The 14,116-nt window shown below is 43.8% G+C and overlaps 1 protein-coding gene across 6 annotated transcripts in view; it reads right to left on the reverse strand.

The window, feature by feature from the left end:
* Positions 1–14,116, reverse strand: part of znf800a (zinc finger protein 800a) — a 115,052-nt gene that overhangs the window by 34,314 nt on the left and 66,622 nt on the right. For all 6 annotated transcript variants that reach the window (XM_068050918.1, XM_068050914.1, XM_068050915.1 and 3 more), the window contains exons 4-5: positions 7,292–7,387; positions 5,745–5,888 (exon numbers count right to left, since the gene is read on the reverse strand). In XM_068050918.1, the coding sequence (XP_067907019.1) occupies positions 5,745–5,888; positions 7,292–7,387 (240 nt within the window). The remainder of the gene's footprint in view (positions 1–5,744; positions 5,889–7,291; positions 7,388–14,116) is intronic.

Below are 14,116 nucleotides of genomic sequence, written 5' to 3' on the forward strand. Positions count from 1 at the left end.
AAACAAAGGCGATAGAGGAGACTGCAACAACTACAGGGGCATCTCACTCCTTAGCATCGCAGGCAAGGCCTTTGCTAGGGTCATACTTAAAAGACTCCATTTACTTGCAGACCGAGTGCACCCGGAAACACAGTGCGGTTTCCTTGCCAGCAGATCTACAGTGGATATGATTTTCTCCATACGCCAGCTACAAGAGAAGTGTAGGGAACAGAATATACCCCTTTACCTTACTTTCATAGATCTTACTGAGGCATTCGACACAGTCACCAGAGCAGGACTCTACAAAACTTTGGGAAAAATTGGCTGTCCATGAAAGCTCCTCAATCTCATCCACTTTTGATGACTCCACTTCCAACAGTTTTGGAGTGAAGAATGGAGTGAAACAGGGTTGTGTCCAAGCCCCCACTCTGTTTGGCATCTTCTTCTCCATGCTTCTGACCTTCTCCTTCCCTGCAAATATGGAAGTTTACTTGCACACTAGATCAGATGGCAAGCTCTACAATCTATCAAGGCTGAAAGCGAAGACAAAAACACATCACGTCCTGATCAGGGAATTCCTCTGCACTGATGATGCTGTGCTATTTGCTCAAATGGAAACTCAGCTACAAATACTCATGGACTGTCTCTTCCATGCCTGTAACTTGTTCTCCTTGACCATAAGCGTCAAGAAAACTGTTGTCATGGGACAAGGTGTTGCATCTCCACCCCTGATCACACTAATTAACATCCTACTGGAAGTGGTTAGCAAATTCTGCACCTTGGGTCCACGGTGATAGACAATCTGTCCCTTGATGCAGAGCTCGATACACGGATAGGGAAAGCAGCTACCACCTTTGACTGACTTGCGAAACGTGCATGGGATAACACCAAGCTGACCCATAGGACCAAGGTGATGGTTTATAAGGCCTGTGTTCTCAGCAACTTGCTGTACAACTGTGAAACATGGGTGACTTACATCTACCAGGAACAGAAGATCAATCATTTCCATCTTCGCTGTCTGTGGTGCATTATGGGTATATCCTGGCAGGACATAATCACGAATGTGGCAGTCCTCTCAAAGTCAGAGCTCTGAAGTGTTTTGGAACTAATCAAACAGAGGCGGCTTCCGTGGATCAGACACGTCCACAGGATGGAAGATAGTTGCCAATCCAAGGAATTTTCTGTACAGTGAGGTAGCCAGGGCCAGACAACCAGTGGGGCGCTCAAAGCTCCACTTCAAGAATGCTTGCAAGCATGACATGAGGGCCCTAAATGTCAACTATCACACCCTGGTGAAAAAGGGAAATGGCGACAAATCCTGGGGACTGGTGTGCACTACAACCATGGCCAGTTGCGGCAGCAGCTTGGCAACAGGCACCAACGTCAAAAACAACTCTCTCAGCGTCACTTGGCAGCGTCACGTGCAGCATTTGTAGCAGAACCGGTCTCTCAAGAAGCCATCAGCAAAGGTGCACCCAGCGAAGACATCCCACCTCAAATGGATTGTTTGCTGCGTGTCCATAATCTTCCGTAGATGGAAGGATGCCAACTGTAATGCACTGATACAGTCATAGAGTTATATAGCGCAGAAACAAGCCCTTCGGCCCATCGTGTCTGTGCCAGCCATCAAGCACCTAACTATTCGAATCCCATTTTCCAGCACTTGGCCCGTAGCCTGTATGCTCATCTAAATACTTCTTAAATGTCCTGAGGGTTCCTGCCTCTACCACCTCTTCAGGCAGTGCGTTCCAGATTCCAACCACCCTCCGAGTGAAAAATTCTTTCCTCAAATCCCCTCTAAATCTCCTGCCCCTTGCCTTAAATCTATGCCCCCTGGTTATTGACCCCTCCACTAAGGCAAGAAGTTTCTTGCTATCTAACCTATCAATGCCCCTCATAATTTTGTACACCTCAATCATGTCTCCCCTCAGCCTTCTCTGCTCTAAGGAAAACAACCCTAGCCTTTTCAGTCTCTCTTCATAGCTGAAATGCTCCAGCCCAGGCAACATCCTAGTGAATCTCCTCTGCACCCTGTCCAGTGCAATCACATCCTTCCTATAGTGTGGCGCCCAGAACTATACACAGTACTCCAGCTGTGGCCTAACTAGCGTTTTATACAGCTCCATCATAACTTCCCTGCTCTTATATTCTATGCCTTGGCTAATAAAGGCAAGTATCCCATATGCCTTCCTAACCACCTTATCTACCTGTGCTGCTGCCTTCAGTGGTCTATGGACAAGTACACCAAGGTCCCTCTGACCCTCTGTACTACCCCGGGTCCTACCATCAATTGTACATTCCCATGCCTTGTTAGTCCTCCCAAAATGCATCACCTCACACTTCTCAGGATTAAATTTCATTTGCCACTGCTCTGCCCATCTTACCAGCCCATCTATATCGTCCTGTAATCTAAGGCTTTCCTCCTCACTATTTACACCACCACCAATTTTCGTGTCATCTGCGAACTTACTTATCATACCTCCTATATTCAAGTCTAAATCATTAATGTACACTACAAACAGCAAGGGTCCCAGCACCAATCCCTGTGGTACACCACTGGTCACAGGCTTCCAAGCGCAAAAACAACCCTCGACCATCACAGTCTGCCTCCTGCCACGAAGCCAATTTTGAATCCAATTTGCCAAATTGCCCTGGATCCCATGGGCTCTTACCTTCTTAACCAATGCCTGTTGACCGTGGCAAGCCAACTGGGTGCTGGGGAGACGAGCATTTGTTTAGGCCATCTTTTCTCGGTTTCTCTCCAATTTCGGAGCAAGCAGTGCTGTCCTTCAAAAAGCCTGCTTGGTCACGCAGGGTGCTACCAGGTGATGATGTCGTCTTTAGGTCATCATCAAAACGAACAATATCCTGAGCCGCCTGCATGCAGGACTAGAACTGTGGCTGCCAGTGCCATCTTGCACCTGCCGTTTTCACCCCTTTCCCATCGCTACAGGACTTACTTGTTGAGTTATAGTTGGGGTGGATGGATTTCCTTCCTACCTGCACAGTGGTGCTTTAAGGTGCAGGACAGTTTGCGCTGACTGATTCTACCCTTTAAACCTGGAGCTCATCTGTCGTGGCCCAGTGAACTGGGACGGCAGCAGCAAGGTCTCCAAGCCGTAGATTTGGATTCAGAGTTTCCCTCTCCTAGGTGAGTTGGCGACTAAGGCTTGAAGTCACCCTCCTTCCCTTGCTATTTTATCCAAGGCTGGTATACCAACAGTCGTAGCCCACGCAATATACTGTGATACGCCAAATGACACACATGTGATGAACTGGATAGGTCAGATGCTCAATCATGAAAATCTGCATATTTTTATGATTCCTTCATGAAATTTTGATACTTGGTCAGCTAATGGACACCATGTTTGTTGCTTGCCGGAATTGAACTGCGTATGGTCCTGAAACATACTTAATCCACTCGCATAGATGACAGACAGACTTAGTATTAATGAGCTAGCTTTGAGGAGTAGACAGAGGTAATTGTTTGGGATTGCCAGACTATCAATCAGGAAATCTAACCTTGCTCTGTACATGTGTAAACATAGCACCAGGGAGCTTTGTCAGGTCAACTCTTGCCTTTGAACCCTATTTTGATTGACAGCTTTGTCTTTTGAGATGGTACTCTGTCCCAATTCAGCCTTCAAAGTCATGATGGGTACAATTCTGAGGCTCTGTAACAAGGTTTCTTTAGTGAACATCTGCTTTATTTAAGCAGTCGATGAGATGAAGAGACTGTAAACACTTCATGAATGTCTGGCTTCATGTATAATCTTTTCCTCATAGGCATGTGTTCCAAGCCATCAGAATTACGTCAGTTCAGAGTTATTTGGTTATATTGAATCAGATTTTGTAAGAAAGCCACTTGGATTTATTATTAGCCTATACTCAGGTTTTTCATCTGCCAATTTTATTTTTCAATAAACCTATTTCATAGTTTGTAACCCAATATGTATGGTAGTTTGTTATTTGTCCATAAAGAGGTCAAGAGTTACTAGTGTCAGTGAGTTTATCAGTAGCATGTAGGGTTTATTACTCACTCCAAATTTCTTACATTATCAGATATATTTCACACACGCCATACTTCAGTTCATTGGGAGCAAAGGTTTTGAGTCCTTTATGGCATGCACAAGAAAAAAGTATTTGGTGGAAACCCAAATCATAAGAATATTGAAGTGTGCTAGAATAAAATTAAAGCCTATTAGCACAACATTAAAGCAAATTGGTTTGAGTATGATTTTTCCTGTAGTTTATTGGCATCAACAGATTAAGTATGCCCAGTGATAACACTATTAAAAAGTTAGACATGCTTCCACTAAGATGGCACAGTGGATTGCCACAGTGCTCTTTCAACTTTGGGAGCTGGGATCAGACCAAGGCCAAACTAATGGAATAAATATTCCCCTGTCCACTGGCTGTCATAATCCATTCTCAAATGTTTATGAAGTCTCAATCCAGTACTCAGTTGGCATGGCCACAAAGCATGATAATGTCAATTAGCAATGCCACTCAGAGAGGCTGAAGGATTGCTGGTGGGAGAAATGGAAAATTTCACACTGAGGCAGCAGAAAGTGGATCCAGTATGCACACAAGGCAGAAAAGAGGGCATTTTTCTATTCAGTTAGGTATTTGATGATGATTTGGATAGTACAGTCTACAAAGTTTCAAACATTATCCCACCAACAGGGGTCTCAACCACTGGCAGAAGTCCCACATTGCCTCCTCTAGGAAAGGCCTGCCAGATCAATTGCCAATTGGGAACTTGAGTGGACAGCGGTGGGCCTTCCCCGGTCAAGGACCCTGGCAGCGGAAGTCCTGCCCGCTGAGAGCTGTCAGCCAATCAGAAGCCGGCAGCTCTTTAACTGAGCAGTGCCACCGCGGAGGTGGTGACTGCTGCCGGTACTGGACTCACCCAGGGCCCTGGACACAGGCCACAGGTAACTCACAGCGGGAGGAGTTTCACAGGGTGGGGATCACAGAGGCAGGGGGTGTAGGGGCGTCAGCAGCAAGGGCAAGGGTGGGACTCACAGTGGGCACCCCCCTTTCCTGATGCCAAGTCCCTCATTCAGGCACTGTGCATTTTAATGAGGGACCCCGACCCGACCGCTTCCCCCCACAACCACCGGAGCCAGCAAGCAACCTGCATGGGTTTGCCTGGGGTGTTCCCCGTTCGGGAACATGCCTGCCCGTTGCTGGGCTAATCTCAGCGGCGGCAGAATGAGGCCCTTAATTGGGCATTAACTGTCCACTTAAGGGCCTCAGTTGGTGGCAGGGCAGAAAGGCCATTCACAGACCTTACCACCACGGACTTAATTTGGGTGGAGACAGGAAGGTGGTGGGGTCACCACCAACCCCCACCCGGCCAACATCCCACCCAATTATAAGCTCTCCCTGCCTCCAAACCCAACATGGAGGAGAGTATAAAATTCCTCCCTCAAAGTCAATTTGCTACCTCAAAGCATGATGGAATCTTTACTGCAGTGAGGGCTTATCTGGTCTGTCATCACAATAGGACATCAGATATGACAATTTAATGAAATTTAAAACTCTACAGCATAAAAGTCTTCATCAACGAGATGTATATTCACCAAGTGGAGATCAACACTAGCCTTTAAATCACAGTCTGGAACAAAAAGAATAAGTTTGCTTGCTTCAAGACTGCAGAAATGGGATGAGCTACCAGGTTTGATAATTAAGTAGCCTGAACTGTTCTGAATCATAGGCAAATTCCAACCCTGGAACAAAAGAACAAACTATAAACTTACGTTCATCCATCTTCAGACTTGGGAAGCAGTAAAACTCCTTATGTGTAATCAGATTGGGCAATCCTCTGAATAGACTTCGACACAATTTGCATTCAAAGATGGTGTCCACCTCTTTCAGTAAAATGTGTTTCAGTTGTGTAGTTCCTGTGTGCACAAAATATCACAAATATTCAATACAGATATCCCAAATAAAAGGTTCCTAAAATAATGATTTTCTGAATGACATATTATCATGACATCACTGGCTCCATTTATTCATTTTTTCTATGATTTTGTCAAAAATCTACCAGTTAAAAAAAAATTTTGGTTGATTTAGGATTTTGTTAAAAACAGAGTATATGAAGGAAATGGTTAATACTGTGAAAATATAAAACTACAATGACTTTCACTGCCTCGATTTGCATGGTATCAGCTTGCAACAAAATACTATATTCTTAAAATAGCCATTAGCATTTAAAATGTGTGTTCGGGGAGATGATAAGAAGTGGAGAAAGTGATAGAAGTAGAAGTAAGCAATCCAATGGGTGACAGTGCAAGGTGTTAAATTTAATTTCTATTCATGTTGCAGGTAATAATAGGAGCCTGACACCTACTTTTGGATTGCACAGGACTCTATAGGGGTGATCCTGTAATTCATGTTTCCATTCTTGCTTTTAGGAGCCACAGATCTTAGATAGACCTCAAAATACTGTGACCCCAATTCTCCCACTGGCACCTCCTGCTGGAAGCTTAAGGCTGCAGATTCACCCCTTATAACACATGTTACAAACTTGATGCCTTAAATTTGGAGATTTTGGTGGTGTTATTCAAAACATTACTGTGCTCAACTGATCAGCTGTCTACAATCATTAAAATCTGAATTACAGCATAATGATAACAAAGGTTGCTTTCACTTTTGAAAAGATCTTACTTCTTTTGCCAGAATTTCACACTAGCCACTTCATTTTTAACTGCAGCTATTACATATTATCAATGTGAAACTGTTGCTGCCACAGGTAGTCTTGCATTGGCGCATATTTTCCCATTTGAAATTGTGCATCAGATATCAAACCAGCATACAAGATAATGCCACACAAACATTGACAGCGCAGTACAAAAGTGCCACTAAAAGGTCCCAATGGCAAGAGATAACATATTAAATTCATGCAGCCACCATTCCCATAAACACATATTACAAATAATGAGAATGTCATGGAATTAAAGTGAAGATAACTTAATTATTCAGCCATTATATAACAGAAACACTCGTCTTACCCTCTCAGTTACAGACAGAATAAAAAACTGACTGTAAATTACCTGAATAAAACTGAATTAAGGTACCAGTGAGAAAGAGAGTAGTCATTTTTCAGTTGCACTGGAATGTGATAAATTCTGTCGATCTGACTTCACATTCTTTTTTCACACCATTGAAGAAAATAGGCAAAATGATTTTGTTCAATTAAATCTACAATGGCCCATCATAGCAGCCAATTATGACAGTACAGACTCATTTTACTCTGCGGTACAATCTTGCACTAGAGAACCATCAGTAAATTATTACTCTGTACCTGTGCGAAAACACTCAATGATTTGCTGAATTCCTGATTTTGAAGTCGGAAGCTGTTGTTGTAACAAAGGAGGGTCTCCTGGCTCCTGTGTGTAAGCTGTAAAGTTGATGTATAAAAATCAGAGCAAAGTGACACTGCTACATGGAAATATGGTTGTCAGTTCTTGAATAAATGATACTGGATCAAATCTACTTCACATCCAAGGTAAAATTACACCATGTGCTATTAGTAACAAACCTGTTAATGCATTCGTACAAAATTCCTTTGTCCACTATTTCAACAAAAGATGTGGACCCAGCTTCTTCCTTCCATCAAACTAGGAGAAGAATTTGCTACACACCCTGCAATGTGCTCGCATGCTTATCATCGCACAGCACAACTTCACACCAGTAATTGCTCAACGTTAAAATGCACTAGTCTCAAACATGGATAATGAAAATGGTACAATGCTAATACATATCCCACAGTGTTGCACAGGGGCAGAATTTTATGGGTCTCCGGAAAATGGGATGGGAGACAGGCGGCCAATAAAATAGTGATGGAAGGTGGTGGGGCAGAGTGCCCGGCACCTTCCCGTCGCCCTGCAATTAAGTCAAGGGTGGGAAAGGTCGAAGACGGTTGTCCTCACCTTTTATGTCCAGCATTGGGACCACCGCCGCTGCACAAAATTCATCCCAAGTTAGATGCCATGCTGCTCCATAATGACAGCAATTTAATACCATGCAACACAATGTACTGTGCTGCTGCTAGGGTGAAAACTTTTCAAGCTGGACTCTTCCTTTAAGGTCATAAAATCTAAATTCTGCAAGTAAACACAGCTAGAGGGCAACCAGAATATAACTGCTATTTGCTAAAGTGAGTTGCAGATTGGAAAGTACTTGTATGCCTCTATGTCAGGATGGTCGAACAGATTGAAGGAACTGCATTTTAAATTCTTTTAAAACTTCTACAGGTAGCATTCAAAACATTTCTTCTGATAAATGTATTTTTGCTTGTCGCAGATATGTGTGCCTAGGTAGTTACGCTAAGTGTCTAATTTTAAAAGAAAGCAAGATAATCTGTATCAAATAAACAATAACACACCAAGCCACTATAATAAAAACAAAAAATGCTGGATCGAGAAGGGAAGTAGAAAGCAATGAAGGTGAACAAGGTAGAAAAGTCATTGTAATATTTGGACACTGCAGTGGATTAAAGCTACTCTTGACTTCTTAGTGGGAAATACATAAAATGATTATTAAAGGTTTGCGGGTTGGCGCCTTTCATGACTGTTGTTTAGTTTAGTTTAGAGATACGGCACTGAAACAGGCCCTTCGACCCACCGCGTCTATGCCAACCATCAACCACCCATTTATACTAATCCTACCCTAATTCCATATTCCTACCACATCCCCACCTGTCCCTATATTTCCCTACCACCTACCTATACTAGGGGCAATTTATAATGGCCAATTAACCTATTACCCTGCAAGTCTTTGGCATGTGGGAGGAAACCGGAGCACCCGGAGGAAACCCACGCAGACACAGGGAGAACTTGCAAACTCCACACAGGCAGTACCCAGAATTGAACCCGGGTCGCTGGAGCTGTGAGGCTGCGGTGCTAACCACTGCGCCACTGTGCCGCCCATTGCATTGTTGTAGTGTAGGTCGAGTGTTGTTTAAAGAAGTCTCGGGTTCTTTGGAGGACTAAAGAATAACTCATTTATTATATACAAATAGAACTATTTACACTCTCCATAAGCCTGTCCAGCCAGCACACCTCATGCTACTTCTAGCTTCTTTACAACCTAATACCCATGTGACCCATCATCATCACTACAGTGGATAGGGCTCTCTCTCACTGGCTCAAACATTAACCCTTTCAGGCCCTTATACTACATCTCTCCCCAAGTCTTTGTCCCTATCTATTTTTTATATATATACATTCATTCATTTTGACTTTACATACTACCTCGTCTCCCCCCAAGTCTCTGTCCTTCATAAATTCAGCCCATCAGGAGGCTTCACGACTTTCCCTGAACGTGTTCTTATTGGGTTCAGAAGATCGGTAGTCTTGCTTGAAAGACTTTGTGGACAACTTGGATGACCTTGACTAATGTTTGTAGTATCCTGTTGACTCTGGGTTTCTTGATCATCATCTGGTTCGTCCAGATAAATGACTGATTGTTGCTTCTGCGGAATAGAGATAATGTCTCTCCTATTTTGTCATACAGTACTCTCTGCCGTGCATATTAGATACGATCTCTGATAATTTTCTTCTTTTTGGATGACAACACCTTCCCATTCTAGGTCTCGTATCCATAACTTCTTGCCTTCCTTTGGCGGAGGTAAGTTTCTGATATCAAATCTTTTGTTGTATTTGTGAGCTTGTTGGTTCCTGCAGCACTTCTCTTTTTGGACTTTTCAGTAGTCTTTGACGTCTAGCCCCGGAAGTAGTTTTCTAGGCAAAACGGGAAATTGGGTTTTTGATCTTCCTCCCCATCAACAGCTCAAAAGGTAATAGTCCACACAACAACGGAGTAGTTCAATAGTTAATCAATCCGGTTGAAAGATCTTCATTCTTCTTCAACAGTGCTTCTCTTTCGGCCTCGTCGTTCAACTGAGGAAATCGTGACGAACTCATGAGATGTTCAAATCCCCATTTTCTTGCAAATTGTGTGAAGTATTCATTTGCAAACTGTTGTCCATTGCCTGACATAACTTTATCAGGCATACCATGCACCACAAAGATCTGCAAAATTGTTGAGTACACCCTGTTCACTTCAATCGATCATGAGAAATAATCGATCACGATTATATAGGATTTTCCGTTATGCATAAATAAATCCATCCCTAGCCATTCCCAGGGTCTGGTTAGAAATGTTGTTGTAATCAAAGGTTTTCTCTGTTCTGATCTATGTATTGCACATACTTGGCAGTTTAAAACCATGTTTTCTATGTCTTTAGATATTCCTGGCTACCACACTGATGACTGAGCCCATGCTCTGCATTTCTGCAAGCCAGGATGGTGTGAGGCTTGGAGGGGAATTTGCAAGTGGTGTTCCCATGCATTTGCTGCCCTTGTCCTTCTAGTTGGTAGGGGCGGCACAGTGGCGCAGTGGTTAGCACTGCAGCCTCACAGCTCCAGGGACCCGGGTTCGATTCTGGGTACTGCCTGTGTGGAGTTTGCAAGTTCTCCCTGTGTCTGCGTGGGTTTTCTCCGGGTGCTCCGGTTTCCTCCCACAAGCCAAAAGACTTGCAGGTTGGTAGGTAAATTGGCCATTATAAAAAATTGTCACTAGTATAGGTAGGTGGTAGGGAAATATAGGGACAGGTGGGGATGTTTGGTAGGAATATGGGATTAGTGTAGGATTAGTATAAATGGGTGGTTGATGGTCGGCACAGACTCGGTGGGCCGAAGGGCCTGTTTCAGTGCTGTATCTCTAATCTAATCTAATCTAGTTGGTAGAGGTCGCGGGTTTGGAAGGTGCTGTCTAAGGAGCCTTGGAATGTTAATGCAGTGCATCTTGTAGATGGTACACACTGCTGCCACTGTGCATAGGTAGTAGAGGGTGTAAATGTTTGTAGATGGGTTGCCAATCAATCGGGCTGCTTTGTCCTGAATGGTGTGGAGCTTCTTGAGTGTTGTTGGAGCTGCACCCATCCAGGCAAATGGAGAGTATTCCATTACACTCCTGACTTGTGCCTTGTGGGAGGCTTTGGGGAGTCAGGTGGTGAGTTACTCGCCGCAGGATTCCTAGCCTCTGACCTATCTTGTAGCTACGGTATTTATATGGCTACTCCAGTTCAGTTTCTGGTCAATGGTAGCCCCTAGGATGTTGATAGTGGGGGATTCAGTGATGGTAATGCCTTTGAATGTCAAGGGGAAATGGTTAGATTCTCTCTTGTTGGAGATGGTCATTACCTGGCACTTAAGTGGCAAGTAACATTCGTACCACACATCAGCCCAAGTCTGGATATTGTCCAGGTCTTACTGCATTTCTACACGGACTGCTTCAGTATCTGAGGAGTCACGAATGGTGCTGAACATTGTGCAATCATCAGCGAACATCCCACTTCTGACCTTATGATTGAAGGAAGGTCATTGATGAAGCAGCTGAAGATGGTGGGCTAGGACACTACCCTGAGCAACTTCTGCAGTGATGTCCTGGAGTTCAGATGATTGACCTCCAACAACCACAACCACCTTCCTTTGCGCTAGGTACGACTCCAACCAGCGGAGAGTTTTTCCCGATTCCCATCGACTTCAGTTTTGCTAGGACTCTTTGACAACCATCAAGCTGTTCTTGGAAAAGGACTGCCCCTAACCCTGTGAAATGAGGCATCTGCAGCAATCGTTGTTGGTAGTATATAGTTATAGTGTGCAAAAATTAACATTTCTTGAATCTTTCGGAATGCCTGCTCATGATCTGAACTCCAACACCACGCTTGATCTTTTTTCAGGAGTTGCCATAATGGCTCAGTTACCTGTAGCAGATGAGGTAAAAATTCGGCAAATTGATTCACCATTGCAAGAACTCTTTAGAGCTTTTGGACAGAAGTTGCAGTTGGAAACTCATTGATGGCTCTCGTCTTTTGCAGATCTGCCATTATGCCATTGTTACTTACTATGGGTCCCAAGAAATGGATGGACATCTTGGAAAATTCACATTTGTCATTAAGTCATCTTCAGGAAGAAGGGCTCATGCTAAAGACCACTTTTACTCTCTGGTCATGTTCTTCTATGGAAGCTCCATGCACCAGGATGTCATCCATGTGACATATCACGTTTGAGGCCTTGCAGAATGTTGGTCATGGTCCTTTGGAAGATTTCAGGTGCAAAAGTTATCCCAAAAACAAGACAATTGAAGCAAAATCTTCCAAATGGTGTGATAAATGTTGTGAGTAACCTTGACTGCTTATCCAAAGGAACCTGCCAAAAGCCACTGTTTGCGTCGGGTTTATTTAACCTTATGCTTTTGGATAGCTTTGCCAGGCTTTCATCCACCATTGACATAGGATGAATTTCCCTTTTCACTGCTTTGTTACGCTGTGTTAAATACACAGATACGGAGAATACCATTTGGCTTTGGAACTGGAATTATAGGCAAACACCACTCCATAGGTTTCATGACGGAGGAAATGACTCCGATTCTGGTCATCTCTTCCAGCTGATTGTGTACTTGGTTCATCAACAGGTATAGTATCTTTCTGGGTGTGAAGGTTCATACCGGTCTCGTATCTTCTTTTAGTGTTAATTTTATACTTCGTCTTCAGCCTTCCTTGACCCATAAACAGTTTGGGATAGTCTCCTTGAAAGTGACGGTTTGTCGTTGGCTGTTTGAGTTCATCCATCTTTTTGAGTAGATGTCGGTCTAAGCATGCTTTTCTGCTCAACAGGGAAAATTCTTGGTTTTCCAAAATGTATCGGGTTTCCATAATCTGTCTTCCTTTATATTAGAGAGTTGCTTGAAGCTTACCCTTCACCTTCAGTTGGATCCCTCCCGGACCATGCAATTGTATGTCTGCTGATTGGAAGAAATGTCTTGTGAACCATCGCTCTTGGTGTGACAAAACTGTGTCCAATTAGAAATTAGTAATATGTCCATTGACATAGATGTCTGCCATCCAAAATCCCTGATTGGGGTCATTAATTTCCCCTCGGAAGTCTCCTGGTTTATCTTCCACTGGACGTTGTTCCACCTCGTGTGTGCGTGTGTGTGCGAAGGCTTTTTGTTTTGTAAATTTAAGAGAAGGGTTCTTGCTCTGGCATATCTTTCCAAAGTGGCCTGCCATTCTGCTTTATTAGCAGGACACTGATCACGTCTGTGGGTCTTTCTAGCTCCACAGTGCTGGCATAGTTTCCCAGTGTCTTGCACCCTCTCACCTGTGTGTACCTTCTTATCCGGAGATCGTTTTTCCATCCTGGGCTTCAGGAACTGAACCGTCACTGGATTTTTTCTGATCCAAGGTCTCTCTCAGGCCTCAGAGTAGCTCTGTTTTGTCTTCGGACTTCTGCCTGTTGCACTATTTTAATTGCTTTCTTGAATGTGAGGTCATCTTTGGACTGCAGGAGGTCTGACAAGGACTCGTCAGCTATTCCCACTACTATTCATTCCCTGGTCAACTCAGACTTCAGTTCTCCGTACTCACACCTCTCAGCCAGTCTGTAAAAATCATTAACAGTTCTGTGTACCACACTATAGGAAGGATGTGATTGCACTGGAGAGGGTGCAGAGGAGAGAGACTGAAAAGGCTAGCGTTGCTTTCCTTAGAGCAGAGAAGGCTAAGGGGGGACATGATTGAGGTATACAAAATGATGAGGGGCATTGATAGGTTAGATAGGAAGAAACTTTTTCCATTAACGGAGGGGTCAACAACCAGGGGACATAGATTTAAGTTAGGGGTCAGGAAGTTTAGAGGGGATTTGAGGAAAACAAATTTCACCCAGAGGGTGGTTGGAATCTGGAACACACTGTCTGAAGAGGTGGTAGAGGCAGAAACCCTCAAAGTATTTAAATAGTATTTAGATGAGCACTTGAAACGCCATAACATACAAGGCTACAGGCCAAGTGCTGGAAAATGGGATTAGAATAGTTAGGTGCTTGATGACCGGCATAGATACGATGGGCCAAAGGACCTGTTTCTGTGCTGTATAACTCTATGATTAATGAAAGCATCCATTCTTTGCTGTTCCCCTTTAAGAAATTTTGTTTTTCTTTTTGGCTTGTTTGCTTTAATGGAGGTGTCCACATTCTTGGAGAGTTCTCGCGCTTTTTGGAGATTTCCCGCTCTTCGCCCTCGCGTTCAGCCCGAGTGCAGGATTTGTCTTCTTTCCCCCTTTTT

The sequence above is a fragment of the Heterodontus francisci genome, chromosome 18 (genome assembly GCF_036365525.1).
Source record: "Heterodontus francisci isolate sHetFra1 chromosome 18, sHetFra1.hap1, whole genome shotgun sequence".
NCBI lineage: Eukaryota > Metazoa > Chordata > Chondrichthyes > Heterodontiformes > Heterodontidae > Heterodontus > Heterodontus francisci.